Source organism: Triturus cristatus, chromosome 4_2 (assembly GCF_964204655.1).
Source record: "Triturus cristatus chromosome 4_2, aTriCri1.1, whole genome shotgun sequence".
In the NCBI taxonomy this organism is placed as follows: Eukaryota; Metazoa; Chordata; class Amphibia; order Caudata; family Salamandridae; genus Triturus; species Triturus cristatus.
This window is the reverse complement of record NC_140586.1, coordinates 255,745,907-255,772,484: the sequence shown is the minus strand read 5'-3', so window position 1 is coordinate 255,772,484 and position 26,578 is coordinate 255,745,907. Positions and strand designations below refer to the sequence as shown.

Here is a 26,578-nt window from a genome sequence, read left to right as displayed (position 1 = left end):
GCGTGGAGAAGTGACAGGGTGACGAAGACGCTACGGATTGGTGCATTAGTGTAAGTTGCGCTGGGATTGGAGAAATGCAAAAGTGACATAGGCGCTCCGGATTGGTGCGTTGGGGGCATATGTATCAACATCTCCATTTGCGATTCTCAAATAGCGATTTTTTGAGAATCGCTATTTGAGAATTGCAAAACGGGATGTATTTAAAAAATCGCACAACTTTTGTGATTTCTTAAAATTCCTTAATTGCGATTAGCAAATAGCGAAATCGCAATTAAGGAACACCTTCCCATTCATTCCTATGGGCCAGGAGGCCCATAGCAATGAATGGGAAGTCCTTCTCAATTTGCGATTCGCTATTTGCTAATCGCAAATTGAGAATATATTCAAAGGTGCAAGGGTGTCATGATGACACCCTGATGCACCCCTGAAATCAGCATGTGTGCACATATGACGCACATACATGCCCTAAGGGCATGTATGGGCACCACATGGCACTTTGAAATATGCAAAAAGGTGCTTATTTCAAAGAAATCGCAATTTACCACCAACTTGAAGTTTGTGGTAATTTGCGATTTCTTAAGGAGAAATCGCACAACTTGGGTGCGTGTTACATTGCATTTAAGAAATCGCAATTTGCGATTTCTTAAATGCTTACGCAAACTTAAGAAATCGCAAATTTAGCGATTCCTTAAGATTGCGAGGCTGAAATGCCTCATACATCTCCTTTTGCGATTTTGTATTCGCAAACGCTGTTTTTTTGCGATTCGCGTTTGCGAATACAATATCGTTTGATACATATGCCCCTTAGTGTGAGTCGCGCTACGATTGGATAAGACCACAGAACAGTCGTGGAGGAAATGTAGCGATACAGGATAAGGAAAATGATGTATTATGATCCACCAGAAAAAGAGAAAAAGTCCTGGTTTGGAAAGATCAAGAACTTATTCAAAAAGGATAAACCGATTGTGACTAGAGAGGGATAGTTGCTTCCTCCACCAAAATCGCTCACATCCTTCATGGTTGCGAAATATGGGTATCATACATGTATTTGGCTAGATAATTGGGCAAAGTATACAAAAGATGATGGAGTTTTAGCGTTTCCAGAACATGGTTCATTTAATTTGGCAGTACTAAGGAACTTAAGAGAAAGGATGATGAGATTAGAGCCGACACCTAGACATACTCAGTTTGAAGCATTGACAGAATGGGAAGATGAGATGTATGAAAGGGAGCAACAACGGAGTGACGGAAGATATGAATACATGTTTGGTAGACCGTGTGGACATGAGAATCATGATGACAGAATGAGGAGATGGTGGAGTGCAAATATGGCTGATGGGATGTTCCCTATGAGAAATGCTGAAGAGACTAGTAGTAGAAAATGTACAGAAAAGAGAAACAATACAGGATCAGAAGTCTACAAGTATAGTGTGAATGAGTCGGAGGATGATGTACTCGAGGACATGTTTTATAAAAATCCTCCCCCGTACCAACCAAATTCTACGTTATTGACACCGAGTGCCCCCATGAAAGAGGCACCAATAAATATAAAATTTGAAAATATACAGCCCGGTAGAATGACCAATGAAAACTCAGCTGAATTAGCTAGAACTACCCTGGAATTAACTGAAAAGATTAGGGAATTGACCAAAAATATGGAAGCTGTAACTGTTCCTGTAACAATAGGACCAGTAATGCCTGTTTTCGACAAGCAAAAGGATAGTGAAAATTGTCTAACCATACCTTACAACAGTAATAAGAAAACCGAAAACGAAAAAAGAAATTCAGGAGAAAATCCATGGGGAAAATTGGTAGGATTAAATACTCCTAAAAATGTGACAGTGAATCAGAGTCTAACTAATAAAACACTAATGACAACAGAATCAGTACCAGGATCCCCAAAGAGTGAAATAATTCCTGTAGGTCCCACTTCTGATGAATTAAGTGAATGGTTAAGGAGTTTGCAGCAAAAAGATGATGAACCTCAAACTTTAGATGTGGCAAAATTAAAAATAACTTTAGAAGAGTTAATAGTAGGAACTATTCCCACAGAAAAGTTAAAAGCGTATCAAGATGAAGAACTAATGTTTCTATGTAAAAGTATAACATGGAGAGCGAGAAACTTGCATGAAAAACTGGAAGAAGTGGCGAGTGAAATGGGTATCGATTTTGAGAAAATAAAGTCATTACAGAAACCATACAGAGTAGATTTTTCTGAAAAGGACATTGAAAATTTGAATACTGCAGGAAGAATGACGCAAATTAAAGACCTAATTGTTTTACTGAGAAAATGGGGTGATGTAGATAAATGGAAGAGCAGATGGTTTCGGAAACGAGACGATGTAACAGATAAAACATTTGCAGCTTTCCCGGTAAGAGAAAAAGAGAAAGTGGTAATTGAGTGTCCCATGAGGGAGATTCCAGGAGGAATAAAGTACCTCCAAAAGAAACTGATTGGGTAAAAATTGATAGAACTCATCAAGAAGTAAAAGAATCTGTACATGCCTATTATGAGAGATTGTTATTGGCTTTTAAACAATACAGTGGTGATGAAAATTTGAGTGAAAAAGATTTAAGTCATTTTGTATATCGATTTGTGTATGGGTTGAGACCTGAAGTAAGTGAAATGATCTAACAGCATACTGTGGATTGGCAAAATAAAAAGATAGATGAAGTATTAAGACATGCAAAATATTTTAGCGATGAGATTGAAGCCAAACAATGTAAGTTAAAAGAAAAAGCCATTTGGGCTCAAGTAAAGGTGGCAGAAAGACAAGAAGCCCAACTGATTGAACAGGCAAATGGCATGGGCAATATGAAACAAAAACCCAATATTGGGAAAGGAAAAGGACAGATGAGTATAGAAGAAGCCAAAAAGAAGTGGCCATATCATAACTGCGGAAAGATAGGGCATTGGAAATCCGAGTGTAAGTTACCCCCAAGTACTAATGGCGATAATGCATCATTGAATACACAGGTGCAGAATGAGGTGAGTTGTCAACCACAGCGACAGCAGCAGGTTGTTGCCCAACAGTGTCAGGTGCCAAAACCGCCTTTTCCACAGAGCGTAAACCCTCAGAGATACAGTAATGAGACAGGATTCTACACTGAAGAACAGATAACTAAACTGCCACGCGCTAGTGCTGTTTCGCAGTATTGGCTACAACGCGATGAGAGTGAGTCAGAAGAAAGTTATTGATGGTGCCGAGGAGAGGAAGAAGAGTGCGTACTTGGCGCAACTCTGGAAGTAGACCAGACAGGCCCTTTTGTGGATGGAAAGATACATGATGAAAACATTACTTTCCTAGTAGATACTGGTGCTACTCGTTCAACTGTTAGATCAGCTGATGTCAAAAATCTTCCTCTCTCGGACGAGACAATCCAAGTAGTCGGAGTTTCAAACAGACAGATAAAAATGTATCTTACTGAACCAGTTAAGGTTAAAATAGGGAACTTTTCCAACATGCACCGTTTTGTTGTGTGCGATACCAGCCCTGTAAATTTGTTAGGACGGGACTTGTTGTGTAAGACGAATTGCACAATTTTCTGTACTCCTGAGGGCATAGCTTTTGAGACTCCTGATGAGGATGTATTGTACAAAATGACTATAGCTAATATGGAACCCGAAGTAACTGAGTCATTTGCTGTATTTGACCCAGAAGAATTGTCTCAAGAATTGAAGAAAACTGTGAAAACGGAGGTATGGGATTTCACGGGAGAAGATGTGGGATTAATTAAAAATGTAGATCCCGTAAGAATTACTGTAAAGGAAGGAGTAAGTTACCCAAATATTCCACAATATAAATTGACACCCAAAATATTTGCAGGAGTTACTCCTATAATAGACAGAATGATTGAACAAGGTATTTTAAGAGAAATAATGAGTAGCCCATGTAATTCACCAATTATGGGTTTGAAAAAGCCTAACGGAAGTTTCAGAATAGTACAAGACCTGAGAAAGGTGAATAAAATCGCTGTATCATGTTGTCCCGTTGTACCAAATCCTTCTGTGATTCTATATCAGATTCCTCATGATGCAGAATGGTACACAGTCATTTACTTGTATCATGCTTTCTTTTCTATTCCATTGCACCCTGATAGCCAACAGATTTTTGCGTTCCGGTTTGGTGAACGTACTTTGGCATGGTGCCGAATCCCAAAGGGGTATACAGAAAGTCCATCGATATTTAATCAGATTCTGAAGAAGTCCCTAGAAGATTTAAAAATGCCCGAAAGTTCGGTACTAGTCCAATATATCAATGACCTATTGGTGGCATCGAGAACTCGAGAAGCTTGCGTTGTGGCTACAGTTGCATTGCTAAATCATTTAGCAGATGGAGGACTTAAAGTATCCCCATCAAAGTTGCAATTTTGTCAAAAAGAAGTACAGTATTTAGGCCATAAAATTGAAAAAGGGCTAAGAAAAGTGACTGCAGATAGAATCAGGATAATCAAAGGAATAAGAGCCCCAATGACTCAAATAGAGGTGAGAATGTTTCTTGGAATGGTTGGATATTGCCGTCAGTGGATTAGTAACTTTTCATTGATTGCAAAACCTCTGGTACGTTTGACAAAGAGCGATGTGAAAGATACCATTGAGTTGAATAAAGAGGAGTTGAAAGCTTTTAAACAATTGAGAGATGGTTTGTGTGAAGCACCATCTCTTGGCATGCCTGACTATGAAAAAGAGTTTGAGCTCTATTGCAGCAAAAGAAATGCATGTGCACTTTCCGTATTAGTACAGAAATTGAGAAGACCAATTGCATACTTTTCAGCTATATTGGATCCTGTAGCTGTGGCGTTACCTAGTTGTTTGAAAGCTGTAGCAGCTACCTGCAAGAGCCTGGAACAGAGTGAAGGAATTGTGATGGGATATCCTGTGAGAGTGTTTGTGCCTCATGACGTAGCAATCCTTTTAACTAGGAGTCGCACTCAGTTTATGGCGCATAGTCGTCTAACTAAGTATGAGAAAGTCATTTTAGGTTCAACGAATGTAAGCCTTGTGAGATGTCTTAATGTGAATCCTTCAACCTTGTTACCTGATGCTGAGAAAGTGGAAGTCAGAGATGATGTGGATCATGACTGTTTGGAAGTGCTGTATTTTTATACTAAGCTACGCCCTGATATAAAATATGTGCCTCTGACAGAAAAGGACTATGTGATGTTTGTGGATGGGTCATGCTTGAGAACAGACAAGTGAATTTTGAGTGCTGCTTATGCAGTTTGTACCGTAGCAGCAGTATTGGAAGCATCTTGTCTGAAAGGAGTAAAATCAGCACAGGTTGCTGAACTATTTGCATTAACAAGAGTGTGCAAGTTGGGATAGAATCTGAGAGTCACTGTGATTACTGATAGTCAGTACGGCTTTGGTGTGGTGCATGACTTTGGGCAAATTTGGTCCCAAAGAGGTTTTTTGACATCGAGTGGAACTCCTATAAGGAATGCAGAAGTGGTTGGAAAATTGCTTGAGGCGATACAGCTGCCTAAGAAATTGGCAGTAGTAAAATGTGCCGCTCACTCAAAAACCGCTGATTATATATCAGCGGGGAATGAGTTTGCTAATGACATGGCACAATATTGTGCACGAAATCAGAATTCAGTGAATCGTGGCAGGGAAAAAGATATGAATTCATGTCCCTTACTTTTTACTAACACTGTAAATACATGGGAGGAGGTTACAAGAAGAAGCAGGAGATGAGGAAAGGGAACAGTGGATAAAAGCAGGTTGTGCACCTCAAGAGACCGATCATGATTGGGTTTATCGGGATGGAAGGCCAGTCATGCCTGATAGCATGGTCTCTACCATGGCACGGATGTATCATGGACAAGCACATGTAGGAAGGGATGCTATGATCAGACTTTTCAAACAGACATGGTATAATGGCAAGTTTAGACTTATAGCTGAGAGTCTATGTCAGAGATGGCTTATATGCCAGCAATACAATCCTGGAAGAAAAACTGTGGTGAGTCTAGGAACGATAGGACGAGAAGGAGGGCCTTTCACAAGAATGCAGATTGACTTCATTGAAATGCCCCCCTGCAACAGACTGAGATATGTGCTAGTGGTAGTCTGCCTATTTTCTTGATGGGTGGAAGCATACCCGACAAGAAGGAGTGATGGAATTACTGTAGCAAAGCTACTATTGAGAGAGGTCATTCCCAGATTTGTTTTTCTAGTTACGAACTAATCAGATAGAGGAAAGCATTTTCATAATGAAATCATGAAACTGATTTGTGAAGCATTGAATGTACAACAGAAACTGCATTGTGCTTATCGCCCAGAGGCTTCTGGTGTGGTGGAACAAGTAAATGGCACCATTAAAAATAGATTTGGAAAAGTATGTTTGGCCACGGGTTTGAAATGGCCTGATGTCTTGCCTCTAGTGCTCATGACTATTAGATCTATCCATGATAGGAATACTGGATTGAGTACCCATGAAATAGTAATGGGGAGGGCAATGAGACATGTTTTCATTCCTGTCAACAAACTATTGCCTATATCTGATGACTTGGTGTGGGATTATTGCAAGGGATTGGCTGATTCCGTTCATTCTGTATTTCATCAAGTTGGATCGGATGCAACCACTCTTGAAAAGAAGCCAGCTCATGATCTAAGTCCAGGTGACTGGGTGAGAGTTAAAGTGCATAGAAGAAGAAATTGTCTGGTCCCACGGTGGGGTAAACAACGTCAGGTAATCTTGACTACGACAACAGCTGTGAAATGTGCAGGAGTGAAGAATTGGATTCATGCTAGTCATACCTTGAGAATTCCAAATCCAGTGGATAACAGGGAAGATTAATATTTTGACGAATCTGATACCAGTTCCGAGTCAGATTCAGAAGAAGCAAGAACAAGACCAACTCCTGAAAGGGGGGAGTTAGAATCAAGTCCAGTTATAGCACCAGAGAATCTACCATTAAGAAGGAGATTACAGATTTCTGAAACTAGCTCAGAGTCAGACACTGAACAAGTACAAATATCTGAAAGTGTAAAAGAAAACAGTGATAAGACTGTCAAAGAAATTCTTGATAAAGAAGCTCCATATGCAAAAACAAGAGAAATTCCACCTGAAAACACAGAGGTAGATGGTGAGGTACTAGATACAGAAAGAGGGAAAGATTGTTGTGGAAGAACCCCGAGGAGGTGTAGGGAACCAACACATCCAGGTAGGTGAAGGGATAGTTAGTCAGCAGGAAGATTGTGTGGAAGAAACTCGAGGACGGACAAAAGTAGATAAGAAAAAGGAAGTTGTGGAAAGAAAAACTACTGTAAGTAAGAGTCAAGGTGGAACTGAATCTGAGAACAGTGACGAAGAGGTACAGGAAGGTCGAGTTCTGAGGAAAAGAGCATGGAGAACTGTGCGAAATGAAAAGGGAAGTAAGTTGAAAAGGCCAGCAAAGGAGGACGTTTGGCCAAACAAGATAAAGAGATTGAGATATCGATTAACACGAGTAAATTCACCTAGAGCTGAACAAGTGAATGAGGTGTCTAGCCAAAAGAAATCAAAAGACACTGATCAGACATCCTTGAAGAAGGAAAAACGGACTAAGAAACCAAACCAGAAGTATAAGTCACCAGAATGGACATACGTGGCTCTTCCTGAAGCACAAGAGGAAGCTGACAGCCAAGGAAGTCTAGAGGTGACAATACCAGAAGTAGTTGAAGAAGAGGAAGGTTCGGAAATCCTGAGAGTTATCTTGTACGACATCGGGGAAGAGACGGATGTTCAGGAAATTCTGAATTATGATTGTGAAAGTAAAGTGAAAGACGATCAAATGCCAAATTGAGGAAACCAAGGTGTTTCAGAAGAAATTTTGAAATTATCAAGTAAAAGACATAACTGAAAAGAACCAAGTAGGCGCCTAGAGCCTTGGGTTTAGACAAAACTAGTTGTGTGTAGAAGAGGCTAAGTCAAAATACACTGATCATTTTCTGAAATGGCAAACACAGAAAGTAGAAAATCTACATGTGTGTTCCTTTGACGATGGTGCAAGGTGTGTTGCTGTTGTACAGGATTACTAATGCTTCTGTGGAGTGCGTTAGCTTTAATAGTTTCATATAAAGTAACGTTAGAAACAATAGAAGGTCATAGCAAAAATAAATCTGATGTAGAAAAGATGAATGATATTCATCCGATTAAAGAACTAGATAGAACTTACTTACATAAAGATAGATCCATAACTGATTTTTCTAATAATGTTTTTTCAAAATTGTTTTATGAATATGTAAAAACAATGGATGTGAGAGATTGGTATGTCTGCATGCAGTTACCTGCATCAGTGTCTGAGGGAGTGACGTATCACCACCTTCCAGTAACATATGGAATAACATGTAGTGTATTAGCAAGTTTGTTTTATAAAACAGGGAAACTAGAATATTATTTTTCTGATGTAGATAACATTTTTTCACAAGTACCTGTAGTTCCTGAACTGAATAGAGTAAAACCTGGTAAAGTTTTAGGTGAATTTTTCCTAGAAACTAGAGAATTAACTTTAGAATCAGTATTTAGAAATAATCTCACTTGTAGTCTGAAGAGAGAAGAAAATACTTTTCTAGATATGGTAGAAGAAAGGAGAATAAGAATGCAAAAGAAGATACTTGAAGGAAAGGGAGAAAAGATAGTCTGGGACATTGAAAGAGCGAAACACCTGAAAGGAGAAACTAGTCCAGCTATGGCTTTAGATTGGCCTCAGAAAGGAAAATTGTGTATTAGAAGAAATCAAACTGTATATGATAATTACTTCATAGGTGCAAGTGACTGCCATGATACTTATAGAATCATGGCTGGATGGGAATTAAAAGGAGGAAATGATCCGGTATTCCCCGGATTATATTTTATCTGTGGGAACAAGGCATATTATCGATTAACGGACCATTGGTATGGCACATGTTATCTAGGCCTGGTCTTCCCAAAGATATTTCATGTGGGAAGGGGAAAAGATGGTGCACATGAGATAGGTAGACAACTACGTAGAAGGAGGAAAAGTTGGTCAGAAATTGTTGGGGATATATTTGGAGCATTGATACCAGCTCTTGAAATATCTCTGAATGCACACAAAATTAGAACATTGTCTACAGAAGTGGATCGTTTGTCGACAAACACTGCTGGAGGGTTTTTATTAGTAAATACAGAAATGATTGACATGCGAGCCATGGTTATGCAAAATCAACTTGCCCTTGATATTATTTTGGCCAAAGAGGGAGGAGTCTGTGGAATGCTGAAGGTTCAACATTGTTGTACTTATATTCCTGACGAAAGTCAAGATTTAAAGACATACATTAAGAATATAACTGATTTGCATGAGGAGATTGTTCCATTGGAGATTGAAGCTGTTTTGGGAAAGATTGGAAAATGGTTTTCTACTATTAAAAACTTTTTGTTAAAATTAGGTAGTACCTTTATTGGTAAAATTCTAATTCCAGTAACATGTGTGATATGTTTAGTACTAATTTTGAGACTAGGATGTTTATGTTGCAAAAGAAGAAAATTACAAAATAATATAAAAAGAGAAACTGCTAAGAAAAGAGAGAAAGAAAGAAAGGAGTGAGAAATGGAAGATATAGAATTAGAAGAATGGATAGAGAATGTATATAAAAAGACATGAGAGGATGAGACAGGGGAAACAATCATGTGATCTAACAAAACATAAGAGAACTGAATTCATTTCTATTATAAATTTCTCAAAATTTAAGGGAATTTATGGTGATATTAAAAATCACCAAAGGGGGGATTGATGGAGCAGGTAATGCAAAATGTTGTATAACTTCTCTATTTTGCATGAAAATACTAATTACGTAATCAATTTATATTTTAATTGAATTAACGGTGTGCTGTGTTATACTAACCAACAAAATGCAATTTTTATAAACACAAATTACACGCGGGACTCATTGCTATTTGCATGGCAGAATAACTTAATGATTAATTATTGTACGCATATTAACAATAGGAGATGTGGTAATAGAAAATTGCATGATTCATGTTTCTTTTGTGATGTTTTGCGTTCCTGTAAGGACTGAATGGTGAGTAGTATTGCTTAAATGTCGCTATAAGCTAGGAAAATACTAATATATAAAGGGATTCGTGTGAGTTTAACATTAGAATCTTCATTTCCACATATTAATTATTCTTTTGTGTTTGTTTTGCTTAAGTTGGCATTCGGGCCTACAAAGCCATGACATGCAAAATGGAGTTCGGAAGTCGCCACTGTCTTGTGAGCGCGATGTCTACTGTGCAGACTCGGATGGCTCCGAAGATATCCAGGCATCCTCGAATTCAGAGCACAGTGTTCCTGGTCAAGGATAGGAACATGGAGGACTGCCAGATTTCAGTCAGTAAAACCACCATATTAAACAATAGTCACCAATAAGGAAGAATCAACAATGTTGCATGAAGATGACATATACCGAGGAAGTGACCCAGCAGAATGTCTGAGAACCCAAATCGATGGGAAAATAGGACGAAATGGCAAATTTCATCAAATGGACCAATCAGATGCTCTCGTGGTCTAAGAAATGTTTCATGTTACCCAGAATTTTATTATAAAAAGGGTAGTAGAATAGAGAGGGGGTGGTAGCAGTCGCAGATCATATCCGGAGGAGAGTGCGTTCCGTGATCGATTCGCATGCGCGATTTCATGGTCCTTTGGAGATCATTGGGACTGTGTCGCGCCGAGCAAAGAACTTTTCCCGGACTTTTTGAGTCTTAGCCTGCTTTTGATTGAGACGATTGAGCAAATGAACTGGGGTTACGCTGAGCCAATTGATTTAGAAAATAACCCGAATAGCAACAATAGGTAAATATAAATATCATGAAATTTGTGTTGATTAAAATTGGAACTTTGATTGACTGAAATGCCAAATTATGCAACTAAAAGCAATTAATTAGATAAACTAAAAATTGATTAACTAAGAAGGAGTTTGTGGTTTTCTTTGAATAGAGCATCGAATAAGAATTCTAAAGCTTTAATGTGTTTTAGCTGGTTCTAAATCACCATCAACCAGTCCAACTAATTGGTCCATTCGACCAAGTGGTGGAGTGCCTTGATGTTAAGGTTAGGATTCCATAGGTGTTGATGTATATATGTAAAATCTTGTAACATTTTTTTTTCCCTATAGGTAATAAGGTACCCCCCAAATGTCCAGCGGATTCATCATTCTCCTGTGTGCAGATGCGAGTGCGTTAGTGTGAATATTGGTGTTATGGGCCCCACCAATGAATACGTGTGTGTATGAATAAGTGTGGTGACGGATCTGTGACGCAGGGAGGATCTGTAAATGTTGCCCCTTTCTGTTGGATCATTAGCATCGAGATAAAATTGTAAATTGGAATTCCGCCAATAGTGTGCACTTTCCACAATATTTGTAATATTGAAGACAGATTAGTAAGTCTGACCACACATTCTCGAATATTTCTTAGACTGGAATTACAATATAAAATCTTAAACCCAAATGCATGAACAGTGTTTGTTAGCCTGGACTTAGATTAGTAAATCTGACTTTCCCAATGTTTGCATTCTCACCAATGTTAGTTAGACTGGAATTACAATATTAACTCTAACCCCCACGCCACCAATCCCACTACTCCTAAATGCATGCACTTTGCTTAATATTTGTCAGACTCAAGTTGAGAACTGGAGAATAGTAAATCTGACCCTTTCAAACAAGTGCAGATTCCTCAATGTCCTTACATTGGAGTTAAAATAGTAAATGTGACCCACCCAATGTATGCATTTTCCTTATTGGTTGTTGGATTTTAGTTAGAATTGTACACTTGAATTGTTTCTTATTTTATTTTTGTAAAATAGTTTTGGATTGGAGTTGGGTCACTACTTATGGCTTCATCTTTTAATTAGATGTCTGTTGTCTTTTGTTCTCTAAAATATTTGGAATATTTCTAATTGTTTTAATACTGTTAAAACATTAATTTTTGTTAAAGTTTGTAAATATTGTTTTTAATTGTTTGATACATTTAAAATATGCTTTATTTTAAAACAAAATATTATTAGTTATATGTTTAAGTGTTTTATATGTATAAGAAATACACTGTTATTTATGATGCCATTTTAAAATATATGTTTTAAATAATAATAAATATTTTTATAAAGTTATATATAATTTTTAAAAAGCTATTAAAGTTACTAAAGTAATATTCATATGTTAACTATTATGCTGTATATTTATAAATGTAAATGTATCAATTGAATGGGAAATAATTGAAACATTGTAAATTATGAATAATTTATTTAAACACACTGACCATCATGATGTCAATATTTATTTCCACAATTTTTTTTACGAATATCTTCTTGTACTTTACATTATAAATATGTTAATATTTTTGTGTTTGATATTTTTATCACAATATTTTTCTACCACAGTATTTTTCTGATTGGTATCTTACCGTACAACCATTTTTGGCTATATAACTAAAAAAGGTTTTTTTAACAATTAATAAATATAACTTACACACGCACACACACACACAAACACACACACACTAAGGGAAATTTCAGACAGACATGATAATTCAATAAGTGACCCTTCCACCTGAAGCACACTATGATTCCGCTTGGCAGGTTGCCTCCGACCAACACCGTTTCATGGAACACGAACTGACTGTCCATTAGTCGGCGGTTCCGACCGTGCAATTAGGATGCGACCGCACATGGTGTGGCTGAAACCGCCTGCAGCACAAGCTCCCATTGAAAAATGTAAGTTTTTAAACATCGCTGCACCATGTGGCAGGCGCCCCACGGTTCCTGCTACATGGTGCTGGGATGTTTAGGGCCAAATGCAGAGGGCCATGGGGAAGAGGGCCCTGCTAGGGGCCCCCAAAGTCAGTTTCCGACAGCCAATCCATGTGGGAAAGGCTGACATGGATTGGCTGCCTGTAACCGACATCATAATCCTGATGGCGGAAACACCGTCTTTAGGGGATTATGCAGGCTTTCCGGCTGGCCGACAGGCCGACAGGCTCCTTGAGCCCATCGGAATGGCGTCGGATTACCTGGCTGGTTTAAACTCCAACCGCTATCATAACATGGCGGTCAGACTTTAAACCTACCATGTCAGTCGGAAAGCCTCCGACCAGCTGTCGGAGGCTTTCCAACCAACATCGTCATCAGGTCCTCTGTGTCTAATTATTTGATGTGGGACTTTTGGTATGTGTGTAATGGAGCAGGACAACTGGCAGTAGGGACTAGTCCACCACGGAATACAATGCCAATGAGTTTACATTTCAACTTTTTTCAGAAATTACTTAATTGTATCTGGTAAGATGTTAATTATTGTTGTAGACCTCAGTATGTCTCAACTTTTAAAACATTTCTATTTTTTTGGTAATTCTTTGAATGAGGCCACACTTGTAATTAAACTTTGTAAACACAGCATTACCAAGGCAAAAACAGATATTTTGTCTGCAAATGTCAGAATCACGGTCTAGATCAAAGTTTAAAAGTTGAATTTATTTCACATTTTATTTTGGCATCAAAAATGCTAGCATTGCATTATAGAACATCCTTTGATTTTTATACAAAGCAAGCATTATTTTCTATTTTTGTACCAGGGAACAATATCAAAATGTTTTAAGTAACACAAACAATCATTTTAGATTAAAGGTGGCAAAGTGTGAGATCCTGTTTCTTATCACTCTTAACATCTACTAACCTTCCCAAAAGTCTCCCTCCTCATCTTATTGTTGTATGTTGCCGAGTAAAAAGTGATGAAGGGAAATGATGAAATCATCATTACTAATCAGTGGTAATTGCACTAGGTATATTTGGTGCATATTAGTCTTCATTATCATTTGTTACCTTGATGTTTCATTATGGGCAGGTACGGACCATATCTAACTCATCCAGGATCGGAAAGAGACAGTACAGCTGCTATTGCTAGGCCTCATGCCCTCTATTTAGAAACACAAGTAACTCCAGAAAACCATTGGTCGTATTGGACTTCAACACTGCGTAGTCCTTAGGACACTGCGGGCTACAGGGCTGGTCATACCCAAGCAACAGATAAGAAAATAAAAAGCAATGGATGACAATGACTGGATTCATCTCAAATACTGGGAATTACTCTGGGCACATTCCATTCCATTCACTGTGGCACTGCAGACATTGACCAACAATTGATAAATCAGTCTTAGCACTTATTTAAAGAATATCAAAAATACAAGCTATGACAGTACCTGTCACAGAAACCATCTCTGAGTCCCACTGCATTTGAAATAAAGAATTTGTATGAAAGTTTTTCGAAAAAAGAAAAATGAAAAGTAATTCAGCATTAAAAAGGCTGCTTGTGTATCTGGAATCCCTAATGTGCAGGGCATTGTTTTTTAAATTAGCTGCACAAATACTTCTGCGCTTTTCTGAAAAATTGGCAGTTGTTCATACCATCATCACTTTCAAACTATTTAATTGAGTTTCCTTATTTCACGGAGTGCCCTTTGGAAGCTTTGCGGAGCATTCTCTTCCCTTTTAGAAATGTTTCTTTGATCACATGCTTCAGCCGTTGAATTCTTTATTTTATTAAATAGGTACTTATAAGGATGAAACTGATGCTCACACAAATCTTTATAAAGCACCAGGGGACATTTGTTCTGCTTCTACGAATGCAAAAACACAAAGCACTTCAAAACCCTGGGACAACATTGACAATACACACATGCTTTAAAAAGTGTGAACATTTTCCTACTTGGTGAACAAAGTAAAAATATATGCCCGTATCTATTTTTTCAGCATGATGAGACTAATGCCATTTTACAGAATTCTGAGGTGTGAACATTTCCTGGGAATAAACACTAGAACACTAATTACTCTGTTTTGTTTCCCACCATAACCATTTATCTTGGCCACTCAAAAATACAACTATTCTCTCTCAGGGCAGTAATTATACTGTCTCCACACACCTGGGCTATGTCTTAACTTGTGATACAAATGTTCCTTGACACACTAATGTTGATGGGATGATCTCCCTCCATATTTGGTATAATACCCAGGGCCCCTATCTGGTCTGGTCTTATTTAATAGTCTAGAAACTGTGATCAGTTAGGTTCTTGTTGAATCTTCAAAAGACTCCTGTTTGTTCTAATCCTATTGAGTTTTCCATCCCTTTGGTACTCACCACCAATGGTTTGAACGTGGTTAAAACTCTTTACATTCCTAAATCGTAGCAATTAATTTCATGCAATTGGCAAACTTCAGAGAAAGTGTGGTAGAATGGGAGAAACTTATAAATGACAGTTAAACAATATGTTTTGTTTGGCAAGCAATATGTGAGAGCAACATGGAGATCTGAGCCAGGAAAAAAAGAAAGTTTGATACATGATTGCATTACAATGTAAAATGTTCTTGTAAATGTGTAAAATGCCCCATCTGTTCCCCATGAAGCCAAGATTCTTTGTAAGATGATCACTTGTGATTACTCATAGTGGAGACTTTGTTTCAGACATAAATCATGTTAAGTTGCATGAATTGGTCTACTATGTTGAAGGGCCTGAGCCTTGAAATGTATTGTACTTCTCTGAAAGTGAATGAAATCACAAAAACATACCCCGAAAAAGTGCCAAGTTATTAGCGCATATTAAGGATAATTATATTATTTATATCTTCAAGATGGTTAAAAGTCTGTGTATGGGTTTAAACAAAGCGCAAAAACACTGCTGGAAAGTCTGTGTTGACTTTAAAGCTGATAGAAGACTGAGGAAACTTTAAGTGTAGCATCCCAGGAGACAGCATCCCAGCTCTAGTGCCAGCTTCACTCATATGTTCCTGGATCCATTCTGATTTTTTGGGTAACCTTCAGCAGCAAGCACAAGTTGAGTTATTTTGTTGCTTCTTCAACCATTCTTCAGGTCCTTTTTCTTTGTCCCAAGAACATATCCCTTTACAGAGATTCCTTTAAGTGAAGTGGCATGCTTGAAGCTGCCCCAAGCACCAGCGCACTTTCTAGGCCTACCAGAATAAGATCTGTTATCTTATTGCCATGTGTTTTCATGATTGTCTTACATACGGATTCCTCAAATTAAGAATCTGCTCGCAAATTTGCACACAACAGCAAAACTTGTTCAAACCTGCCTTTTGAGAAAAAGGCGACAGTAGCATCCAAAGCCTATTATGTATGGTTTTGTAGCTTACTGCACCAGGAAGACTGCATATTTCTTTTGTGGATGGTTTCAATTGTAGGCATAACATTCTTTTAATATACCAAGATCCCCAAAAAATTGTATCAAAATAAGGGGTGATAAACACTCTGTCCAAACAGTTTCACCATGAAATAAATGTGTTTAAAATCTGTTTCTCAGAAGCATGATCAATAAACATACATTCACATTTACGCTGGACATTTTTTAACATCCAGTCCTTTGTTCATGCTTTCATCACACAGATTCTAAACTCACATCAATGAAACAGTTAAAGCAGCACTTCCTTTCTAGGGTCCTTCAGAAGTAAGTACCATTTATAAGAACAAATTCATTTCCTTATTTACTAATAAGGCATCTTAATCACTCAATTTTCAGTTCAATTTCTTTAGGGCCTGTATCCACTGGGCCGTTAGCAGAGGTTGCACTTTCTTTGTCCTCAGGGTGTCCATTGTCTTGTGCAGGCTCCAGGCTCAATGAGGCACTCTTCTGCTGCCCCATTCCTGTCTCACTCACAACCTCCACATGATCTGCTTGAGTGCTGTTTTTCTTCAGCTGCCCGTTTTGTGCAGGGTAGGCCATGGCCAGTGTATCGTAAATGAACTGATAATCTTCCTAAAAGAAGAATGAACACTTCAGTCAAGATTGAGTACGTGTTGCAGTTCTGCACATGAGGATGACATGATTAAATATAAATTTAGTTGCATTTAACTTCCGCTTTATAAAATACAGAGATTCCTGGAATTTATGACAAGAAGCACTAAGAAAACCTGTAACAACACCAGGGAACTTGGGATAAAAATTTCCCATCAACATTTGCCTGGAGATTTAGGGGGATTCCTGATCATTTTTGGATTCAGACTTTGAGGCATAAAAGAAAGCTTCTTCAAATATAGCTCAAATTTGAGGAACAACTTCAAAGAGGAGACAGTTTTTGTGGGATGAGGAATGGAACTGTATTTGGGGTTGGAGTGGTAGATGAGCAAATATGTAAAAAACAGATTAGACAGCTCAACACAATGGACTTCAATAAGGCAACTCAGTCCGATAAAGCCCTTCCTTTATGATCCGTGTTTAACAAGCACAGACAACCATAATACAAGATGCAACAATTCATTTGTAACATTCAGTTGACAGATTGCCTTCTCTCTATCCCAGCATGTGGGCCAGGTGCCTGATTTAGAATTTAGTGGACATGTTACCCAGTCACAACGTGAGGGATATCCTGTCCTCTTTATTTCAAGTGAAATACATCCTATGGCACTTGTAATAAGGTGGATTGAATATCCATCATGCTATGACAGAGTCACGCATCTGCCAAACTCTAAATTAGGCCCTATATTGTCATCTATAGAGACTTGGGTGTATCCTACATGCTGTTTCAGGATGGCAGGGATAGAGTACACTGGGCGAGCAGAGTAAAATACTGCTATGGCTTGGGTCGGGTAGATGAGACTTCCATATAGGAGCAACTTGTTCACTAGACTGCCTTTTTGTCAAGGCAAGGAAGGAAAGCCTGGCAATGCTTGAGAAGATGTACAAAGCATGACTTCATCATACAATCAGTAAAGTAACACTGAGCAAATAGCAAGCACTGAACTCCGAGCTTGCCACCTGATCACCATGCCATAAACGTCATAACTTTACCTCTACAGCTAAGTAGTAGCAGCAGACGTTTAACTATTGAAGGCGGAATGCTAGTGCAGCAGAAGCAAAATGGCACATCGTCAGCTGACAGGAGTAACAATAGCCAGTGTGCTGTCTTATAATTGCACACAATTATATCTTTACTTTCCTATGTTCTATGTTGATCCATGTTGCCCCTTGAAATCTCATGTTGCTAGGTCATATATCAAAGGCATCTGCCAAGTGCCCTGTGACAAACTAAAGCGCAAGAATGAATGTGTTTCAAAAATGGATTATGTTATATGGAAAACACACACCCATCACACCTCAAAAACCATTTATTTGGTAGGCATTTAGTACTGTTGATAATCAAGCTAGGTTCACAACAGATGTCTCACAAATAGGGTTGAATGGAATCATCTTTCAGTAGTTCAGCTCAGTCCTCACCCGCAGATTCAACAAACTGCTTTATGAAGCAGGCAAAATCAAGATCTGTGGTCTCCAATGTGATGCAAATTGCAATAATACCAGCCAACAGGAGACTAAAAGTGAAAGAAGAAAATGACCAGAGTACAAACCTTCTCCTACTTCAAAGCCAGATGTTGAATTTCTAACTAGCATAGAGCTGTCAAACTTCATCTCTCTACCATTTCCAGAAGGAGTAGAGGACACAACATTTGACAACACACCTTGGCTGCAGTAAGTACAGAAGGCAATGGTGATAGGGCTATAGCTGAAGTGCTATACCAATAAGTGGTTAATTGCCCTAATTCATACACATGAGGTATACATGATACATTAGTAGTGCACATAGAATTCCATGAAGATAAGAGTATCACAGGGAAATGTGTACACATGCAGTCAAAAGGGGTCATATGAAAGGATTAACTCAATAATTCTGAAAAGAAAGATAAATTAAAATCTGAAAGATTACCAGAACATAATTATAAAAGATTGATGTTAGTGTCATTTGATCCAATGCGGATTGCTGAGTGTGCACAAATTTAACTCTGATACTATATCTTCATAGAATTTATAATACACCCACAAGGGGTGGAAAATGAATTCGAATAGTTGATAAACACAAGAACTAACCCAATATTTCTCCTTTTTACCAGGTGGCTAGATTCATAACAGGGAGATACCAGGTCCAAATGTAATGATTTTGTCCAGTATCCCCCTTTGAAACTCTAGTCCTTAAGGGTAATTGTCCCTGGAATAGCTAATAAGGATGCAGGACTTGCATTCTCAGGTCATTGTTTCACTAGTTTTCCCTGATTCCCGGACAAATCCAGTAAGACTTTCCACCTATTCTGAGCATATCATAAATTGAAGTGGTGGTTTCACAGGGTTGTTGGGAATGGATATGGGTGAAGAGGGTGTCTGTGGGAAGGGAAGATCCTTCAGTGTCAATGCCCTAGGTGTGCTGGTGGGGACAACACTGTGGCTGGACAGTGCTTGCGCCCACAGCCATTGCAGTGAGGACCATTGCTTTACCAGGTGCTGATCCACCCACAGTAAAACCATGCTATATTTTTTTGCTCCTGGCAATTTGTGATTCATCATGCCATATGTGACCTGGTTGAGCAGTATCTCCATCCATTGTACTGTGCCTGACTCATAATAAAGGCCATAAGGTGGGACTGTACATTTTTTGTTTTCTATACTCCTGTATACTGGAGATTGAATCCAATAAGATAAGGGTTTTAAGTGGTTAATTGCCCTAATTCATACACATGAGGTATACATGATACATTAGTAGTGCACATAGAATTCCATGAAGATAAGAGTATCACAGGGAAATGTGTACACATGCAGTCAAAAGGGGTCATATGAAAGGATTAACTCAATAATTCTGAAAAGAAAGATAAATTAAAATCTGAAAGATTACCAGAACATAATTATAAAAGATTGATGTTAGTGTCATTTGATCCAATGCGGATTGCTGAGTGTGCACAAATTTAACTCTGATACTATATCTTCATAGAATTTATAATACACTCACAACAGATTATAAACAGCTTTATCATATCCTTCACATGACATGAATATTGTACGGACACCTGTACGTAAGTTTGCAATTTCACTTCTTGCATTCCACCCATTTCACTTCTGTGCTCACTGCACTTTAGCAAAATTTGTGTTTTACAAATAAACATATACATATGTGCATGCCATTGAATGTCGATCATCAGGACCTTGATAGTGCTATAGGGTCTGAGAGAATGTAATGCTAACAGCTACCAAACAAATAGACAACCACAAGGGGTGGAAAATGAAATGGAGGTGTGAAGGAGAGGCACAGGTAGACCTATGACCAACTCAAAATGTCAACCCTCTAAATCTTACCACCTGATCGTAGACTGCCGTGCACGTTGAGCACACCCCATTTCAGAGATATTCCTGCAATCTATTTGCATGAAAAAGAATCTGAAACCTCCTATTCACAGAGCTCAAGAGCCCAATTTGGTGACAATCTCAAAGGTGCTAGATTTCTTGTCAAATGAGCATGCAAAGAATTCTTGAAGGTTATGTAACAAAAACTAATTCTCATGAAAAAGAAAGTCAGCAGCCTACTCAAAAGCCTAGCCCATCGGCACAATTGAAGTACCTACAGCCCGTACCTGAGAAGAACGCCGAAGGTTAATAAATTGAATGTCTTGTTAACAGGACAGCTAGGAAAAGCCAATTCTCCCAAAACCCTAGCTCTTATAATTGAGGGATGTCAAGCCAGAATGGCCTAGCATGTGATCATCATTCTCTGGAGGAAATATGAGCAATGCAAGCTGTAGGCCCTCCTGTCAGCCGCCTGGCAGTGGATGCATCAATGAATTAGAACAAGGGCCTCTCAAAAGATTCAACAAATTTGATAACCCATTTGGCTGACAGACCCCGAAAAGAAATTCAGCGTGATTCATATCACTACCTTGTCTGACATGAGGCAACACAAAATGGAGCTTCACAGATTGTTCCTATTTCAACATGAGCAAATGCCATGGGAGTGGTTATTCTCCTATCTGATGTCTCTGATTCCTATTCTGCAGCTTCAGATCTGGCTCAGTGTGCATGTAGATAAAGATGGAGAACTATGGAAGGAAAGTCAAATAAGCAGAGGAATACAACTTGAGTTCTGGCTTGGCTTGCCTCATACTCTATTCAATTTGCTGATTTTCGAATAGTTGATAAACACAAGAACTAACCCAATATTTCTCCTTTTTACCAGGTGGCTAGATTCATAACAGGGAGATACCAGGTCCAAATGTAATGATGTTGTCCAGTATCCCCCTTTGAAACTCTAGTCCTTAAGGGTAATTGTCCCTGGAATAGCTAATAAGGATGCAGGACTTGCATTCTCAGGTCATTGTTTCACTAGTTTTCCCTGATTCCCGGACAAATCCAGTAAGACTTTCCACCTATTCTGAGCATATCATAAATTGAAGTGGTGGTTTCACAGGGTTGTTGGGAATGGATATGGGTGAAGAGGGTGTCTGTGGGAAGGGAAGATCCTTCAGTGTCAATGCCCTAGGTGTGCTGGTGGGGACAACGCTGTGGCTGGACAGTGCTTGCGCCCACAGCCATTGCAGTGAGGACCATTGCTTTACCAGGTGCTGATCCACCCACAGTAAAACCATGCTATATTTTTTTGCTCCTGGCAATTTGTGATTCATCATGCCATATGTGACCTGGTTGAGCAGCATCTCCATCCATTGTACTGTGCCTGACTCATAATAAAGGCCATTAGGTGGGACTGTATATTTTTTGTTTTCAATACTCCTGTATACTGGTGATTGAATCCAATAATATAAGGGTTTTATTTAGAGCCTGAAGGATGGAGTTTGTCCATTAGGGTGGCAGAAGTCTTAACGTCCACCATCCTTACAGATGATAGTTAATCCTATTTAGAATTTAACACTGGCCCAGCATTCATTTTTGTACATTGAAAGGAACTGCTGTCCTGCATTTTCTTTCATGGTACAAAACATTTGGTGGATGGCTGGCATCATTTTTGAGGGATGTCGACCAAACGTTCAACATTTTGTGTTTTTCAAAAGCAGGAGTTTGCTACTGAAAAACAAAAAAAACATGTTTATTTCCCTCTCTGCCAGAATTTTCATGGCCGTAACGAACAGCAAAAAATAAGCAATACACCGCCACTCTAAATAGAGTTGGGCTGTTGAAGGTAGCTTTCCATCGTCAGAGCCAAGCAGAGCCAATAGAAAGCTGACAGACCGCCCATCTCTAACTGAGGTGGGGGACATTGAGTTTGATGCCACACAGTACCCGGTCCGCCAAACTCAAAATTAGGCCCTGAGTTTGGCCTTCAGAGTACTGTAGAAACATACAGAAACCAGTAATTACATGTTCAGCAGTGCTAAATCTCTCTTCTTATATGTTCCGTGACAGTGATAGCAGCTTTACTTACGAAGGTTGTGACAAATCCCGGACGTTCTTTGCGCAAGGACTTTACTGTGTGGAAAACATCCACTGCACCTTCAGCTTCTGCACACTGCAAGAGGTTCAACAAGGCACACACTGTGCCTGTTTGCTGGGCCCCATCTCTGAAAAATAAACATAAGCTTTATTTAGATGTGGAGGCCATGTTGTCCCCAGTTCACTCTGCATTCTGTTAACCTCTAAAAGCAGATTGATTGCACCAGACTCTCCACTCCTGCACCCAACAATGTATATGTGTTCATAAGTATGTTTTGGGCGCCTATGTTAATACAGTACTTTTGTGGATTGAAAACACTAGAGAACTAATGGGGACAAGTGGAGTAGCTTGAGCTAAACTGGTGCCTCCAGAGTTGAGCTCAGAGTAGTTGGCCATGCATCCCTTGTTTGAGGCCCTTTTATACTGTGTTACAATTAGTGGCTGTGCAGATACTGTCCCACACCACTGCCAAAAGAAAACATCAACACAATTGTAATAGTTGGACGCTTTTGTGAGGAGTCTGAGCTAAGAAACTAAGGGGAATATCAACAACAACCGGCGATAATTATCGCTCAGCGCTCTTAGCGTGAGGATAATTATCGCCGGCTAGCGTGAGTTTTTATCGCTGAGATAGCGTGCTATTAGCAACGCTTATCTCAATAGCGATAAAAATCTACACGCTAACAGGCTAACGTGAGATTATCGCTGGAAACCCAGCGATAATCACACGTTACCTTGTTGATAGGGACAGGCAAACTTAGCCATGATATCCTCCTTCCATAGGATATCATGGCTAAGTCTGAAAATTAGCAGATGTAAAAAAGCAGCGTTAACCGCGGTTAGCGCTGCTTTTTTGTCTCTAACAGGGTTAGCGACATTCTTGATAATAGGAGAAATGTCGCTTAGCGACATTTCTCCTATTATTTTACTCTGGAACGCCCCCTTTGCATCTCATTAGAGATGCAAGGGGAAGCGTAGAGTAAAAGGGTGCTAACATGCAAATTTGCGTGTTAGCACCCTGTTGTTGATAGGGTGCTAGTTTTATCTCTGCTTTTTTGGCTTTTAAAGCCAAAAAAGCAGAGATAAAGCCCTTGTTGATATGCCCCCAAGGAGGGATGAAACATGGAGTGAAAACTAACTTCTCTCCTGCCCGAGGAGCCTTTCCTTGCCATAGGGTAGAATAGTAGGACTTTAGATCTCATGTTAAACAATGTGGCACTTGCAGAGAAGCAAAATCCGCAACCCTCTATTTCCTGAGAACATGCGGAAATTTGTAGGAGGTGTTTAACAGAAAAATCCTCCCTCAATTAACATTTTCCTGCTGTCTTCACAAGCTACTTCTTTCATCAGCTGCACTTTCTTTGGACATGGGCACCACAAGTAAACTGAGTATGTTAGTGACTTCCACTGACAAATTTTCATGAGCAAGCTCTCTACTTCAGTTCCTAAGGAAACAAGTGCGGCTAAAATAAACTCGAAGATGAGATGGTTCATAGATGGTTCATAGACATAACTAAGACTGTGCCATCAAGAGTCCAACCTTTTTGGATGTCCAAATATTAGGAAATACATTTTTCTTAACTAGGTCCTTCAATAGCTCCAATAACCTGAGACTGAAACTCATAACTTAAACCAATCCATTTAAACCATATAAACTCATAGTGCTGCAAGGTTATTCCTGGACGAATGCTATATAAAATATTTGCATAAATAAATAAATGCGTGTTTCCACTCTCATATCTTGATTAGTCAGGTAATGCTGACTTTCAGGTAGCTGAAATACAAAAATATAGGACGATTTAGGCTGTACCACCTTTTCTCATGTTTAATTGCAATTATCAAAGACAGATTGTCAATTTTTGTTATCAACTCGGTTATCACCATCTGATGTTATTTTGCAAGGACATTCAATAGAAGATATCGTTTGGTAATACTTAATATCTTACGTCTTTTTCCCTTCATATCAGTATTAAAACTTTAATTGCATTTTCACACCAGCCGATTTAACGGGATCACGACAAAAAATGCGAAAAACGCCGTGACATGATGATTTATCTTTTTGAAATTTGTGGAAGAAAATCCACAAATGAGATTTTTTTTAAAATAAATCTGCACAACTGATGTGTAATAATCTTGAGAAAACATTGCAAAATAACATGTTGAACTATTTACAGAAGTTCCTATTACGCAACTGTATTGAAATATTTTGCTGAAAACAAATGCCAAAGTTATACTTTTGTGAAAGACTGTGGTGCAAAAATCAGTTACAGGATAAACCTTGAAAAATTTTTTTTATCCAGAAGTGCATTGGGAGAACCTGAAAGTCAGCTATTGTATTCAGATATATCATCCAACATAACTATTGTACCCTAAACATTGTTTACAAGAATATTGGGCATGACTTTGATGCTGGCGGATGGGCTACTCTGTTACCACAGTGACTGATATACTATCCGCCGAAATATAAATCCCATTATAGCCTATGGGATTCGCGAGATCTAAATCAGGGCCATTGTCCTTTTGGGAGTAGACTTCCTGTTATTAACTTCGGGAGGCTATTTTTATTACCCATTTGCAGGGCACAATATTCATGTCAGAAAATATTCTGAATGCAATATTCTCGTGCCTTACCATTAGGGAATGACTTCCTAAAACAATACTCTTCCAAACAACACCCTTGGGGAGCTGAAGCATTCCATAAGCAAAGTACAACTGAAACCTAATTGTAAGCACACCTGCAGTGAATGAGAATGGGGCTGCGCTTGTCCAGCTTTCCTTCTTCCTGTATGGTGTTTTGTGGAAACTTCTCCTTGATGTCCTGAATCATTGTGAGTAACCCGTTGGGATCTGTGGGAAGTTCCTGTGGATTCCAGTTCTCATATTGGTAGTGGTATATTTTTCTGGTTTCTTTCCTCTAGAAAAAAGTATAAAAAAACATAGTTTAGAAAAGGTAATCCATTAGTAGCTTTCTTGAAAATAGTGTTTAAATATTGTATGATTTCATGAGCAAACCCTAGGAATGGATATTTAGAATGTATTTCAGTTACAAGTTTCATTGTAGGGACATATCATACACATAAACAAAAAGAATGATAAATGGATGAATACTGAGCTATTTAATGCCTTACTGGTTCTATCCACTATGGGAAAACACTCCCTTTAACTCATTTTAAGAGAAAATAACTTGCATGACAAGAAGAGAAGTTAATGGGCCTAGTTTAGGGATTCACAATGGTTTAATTCTGCCTAGTAACTGCAGTTGTGTTAAATCTACAATCCGTAACATTACTACTGCTGGAGTTATTAAGGACATGCTACAAGCTGCAATAATTTTGCTGATGGAACATTTATTTGGTATGTTGAAGCCTCGAAGATTAAACATGTCCATGAATGCCACAATCAGATCCTATGTCTGTGATTTATATTGTGAACACTCTGAAACAAATTTGTAACAGGCATAGGTTAATTTGTAAAGTATTTCAATGGGAGTATCTTTTGAGAGAAGGTTGACTATATTTAGAGAAGCCATTCCGTAGCATGAACCACACTTCAGATAAAAATAAAGGTGGAAACTTCAGTGGCAAAGCATTATTGGTATTCAGTGTGCACCAGGTTTATAGCGATGAAACACATTTTGTAAGTATCCTAAAAAAACTAAGAATATGTAGGATCTTAGAACCTAGTGTTCACAGGCAACCACACAAGAACTGAGAAAAAGTCAGAGTCTGATGATCAAACCATACCCCCAAAGATATTTCAGTTAATAATTCAGAATGACCACACCCAGAAGCATATCAGGAACTTCATAATAATTATCAACAGCAAACTGGACATGTCTGCATAAGTCAGTACTGTCACTGCTTCCTACTTCCACACCCTGAAGATGCTGAGGAAAATCTTCAAATGGCGCCAAAGCAACACTAGAAAAACAGTAACTCACACCCTAGTCACCTGCAAGTTGGACCATGGGAACACCCTCTACACTGGGATCATCAAGCAACTCACTAGAAGACTACAAACCATCCAGAATTCAGCAGCCAGGCTCATCCTCACCCTCCCACACAGAACTCACATTACACCACATCTCAGGGAGATCCACGTGCTACCGATAAAAAGACACGCTCAAATCAAACTCCTCACAGACACATTCAGGGCACTACACAACTCAGGCTCCACCTACCTGAACAGTCACATCCCCTTCCACCAAACTCCTAGAAACCCCTGCTCTGCAGGATCCCAACTCGCACACATCCCGCACATACACAGAACAAAATTGCAGAATGAGCATTCTCTTACATTAGTCCTAAAAAACGGAACAGCCTCTAATTCTACAGCAGAGCATCCTTGTCTCAATTTGAATTCCACTAGAATCTGA

At 38.8% G+C, this 26,578-nt stretch overlaps 1 protein-coding gene across 6 annotated transcripts in view; it reads right to left on the bottom strand.

The window, feature by feature from the left end:
- Nucleotides 1-13,448: 13,448 nt before the first annotated feature.
- Nucleotides 13,449-26,578, bottom strand: part of PTPRC (protein tyrosine phosphatase receptor type C) — a 623,869-nt gene continuing 610,739 nt past the window's right edge. For all 6 annotated transcript variants that reach the window (XM_085601450.1, XM_085601451.1, XM_085601453.1 and 3 more), the window contains 3 exons: nt 24,939-25,117; nt 22,195-22,330; nt 13,449-16,760 (listed from right to left, as the gene is read on the bottom strand). In XM_085601450.1, coding sequence (XP_085457576.1) covers nt 16,509-16,760; nt 22,195-22,330; nt 24,939-25,117 — 567 coding nt within the window. In that variant the 3' untranslated portion in view covers nt 13,449-16,508. The remainder of the gene's footprint in view (nt 16,761-22,194; nt 22,331-24,938; nt 25,118-26,578) is intronic.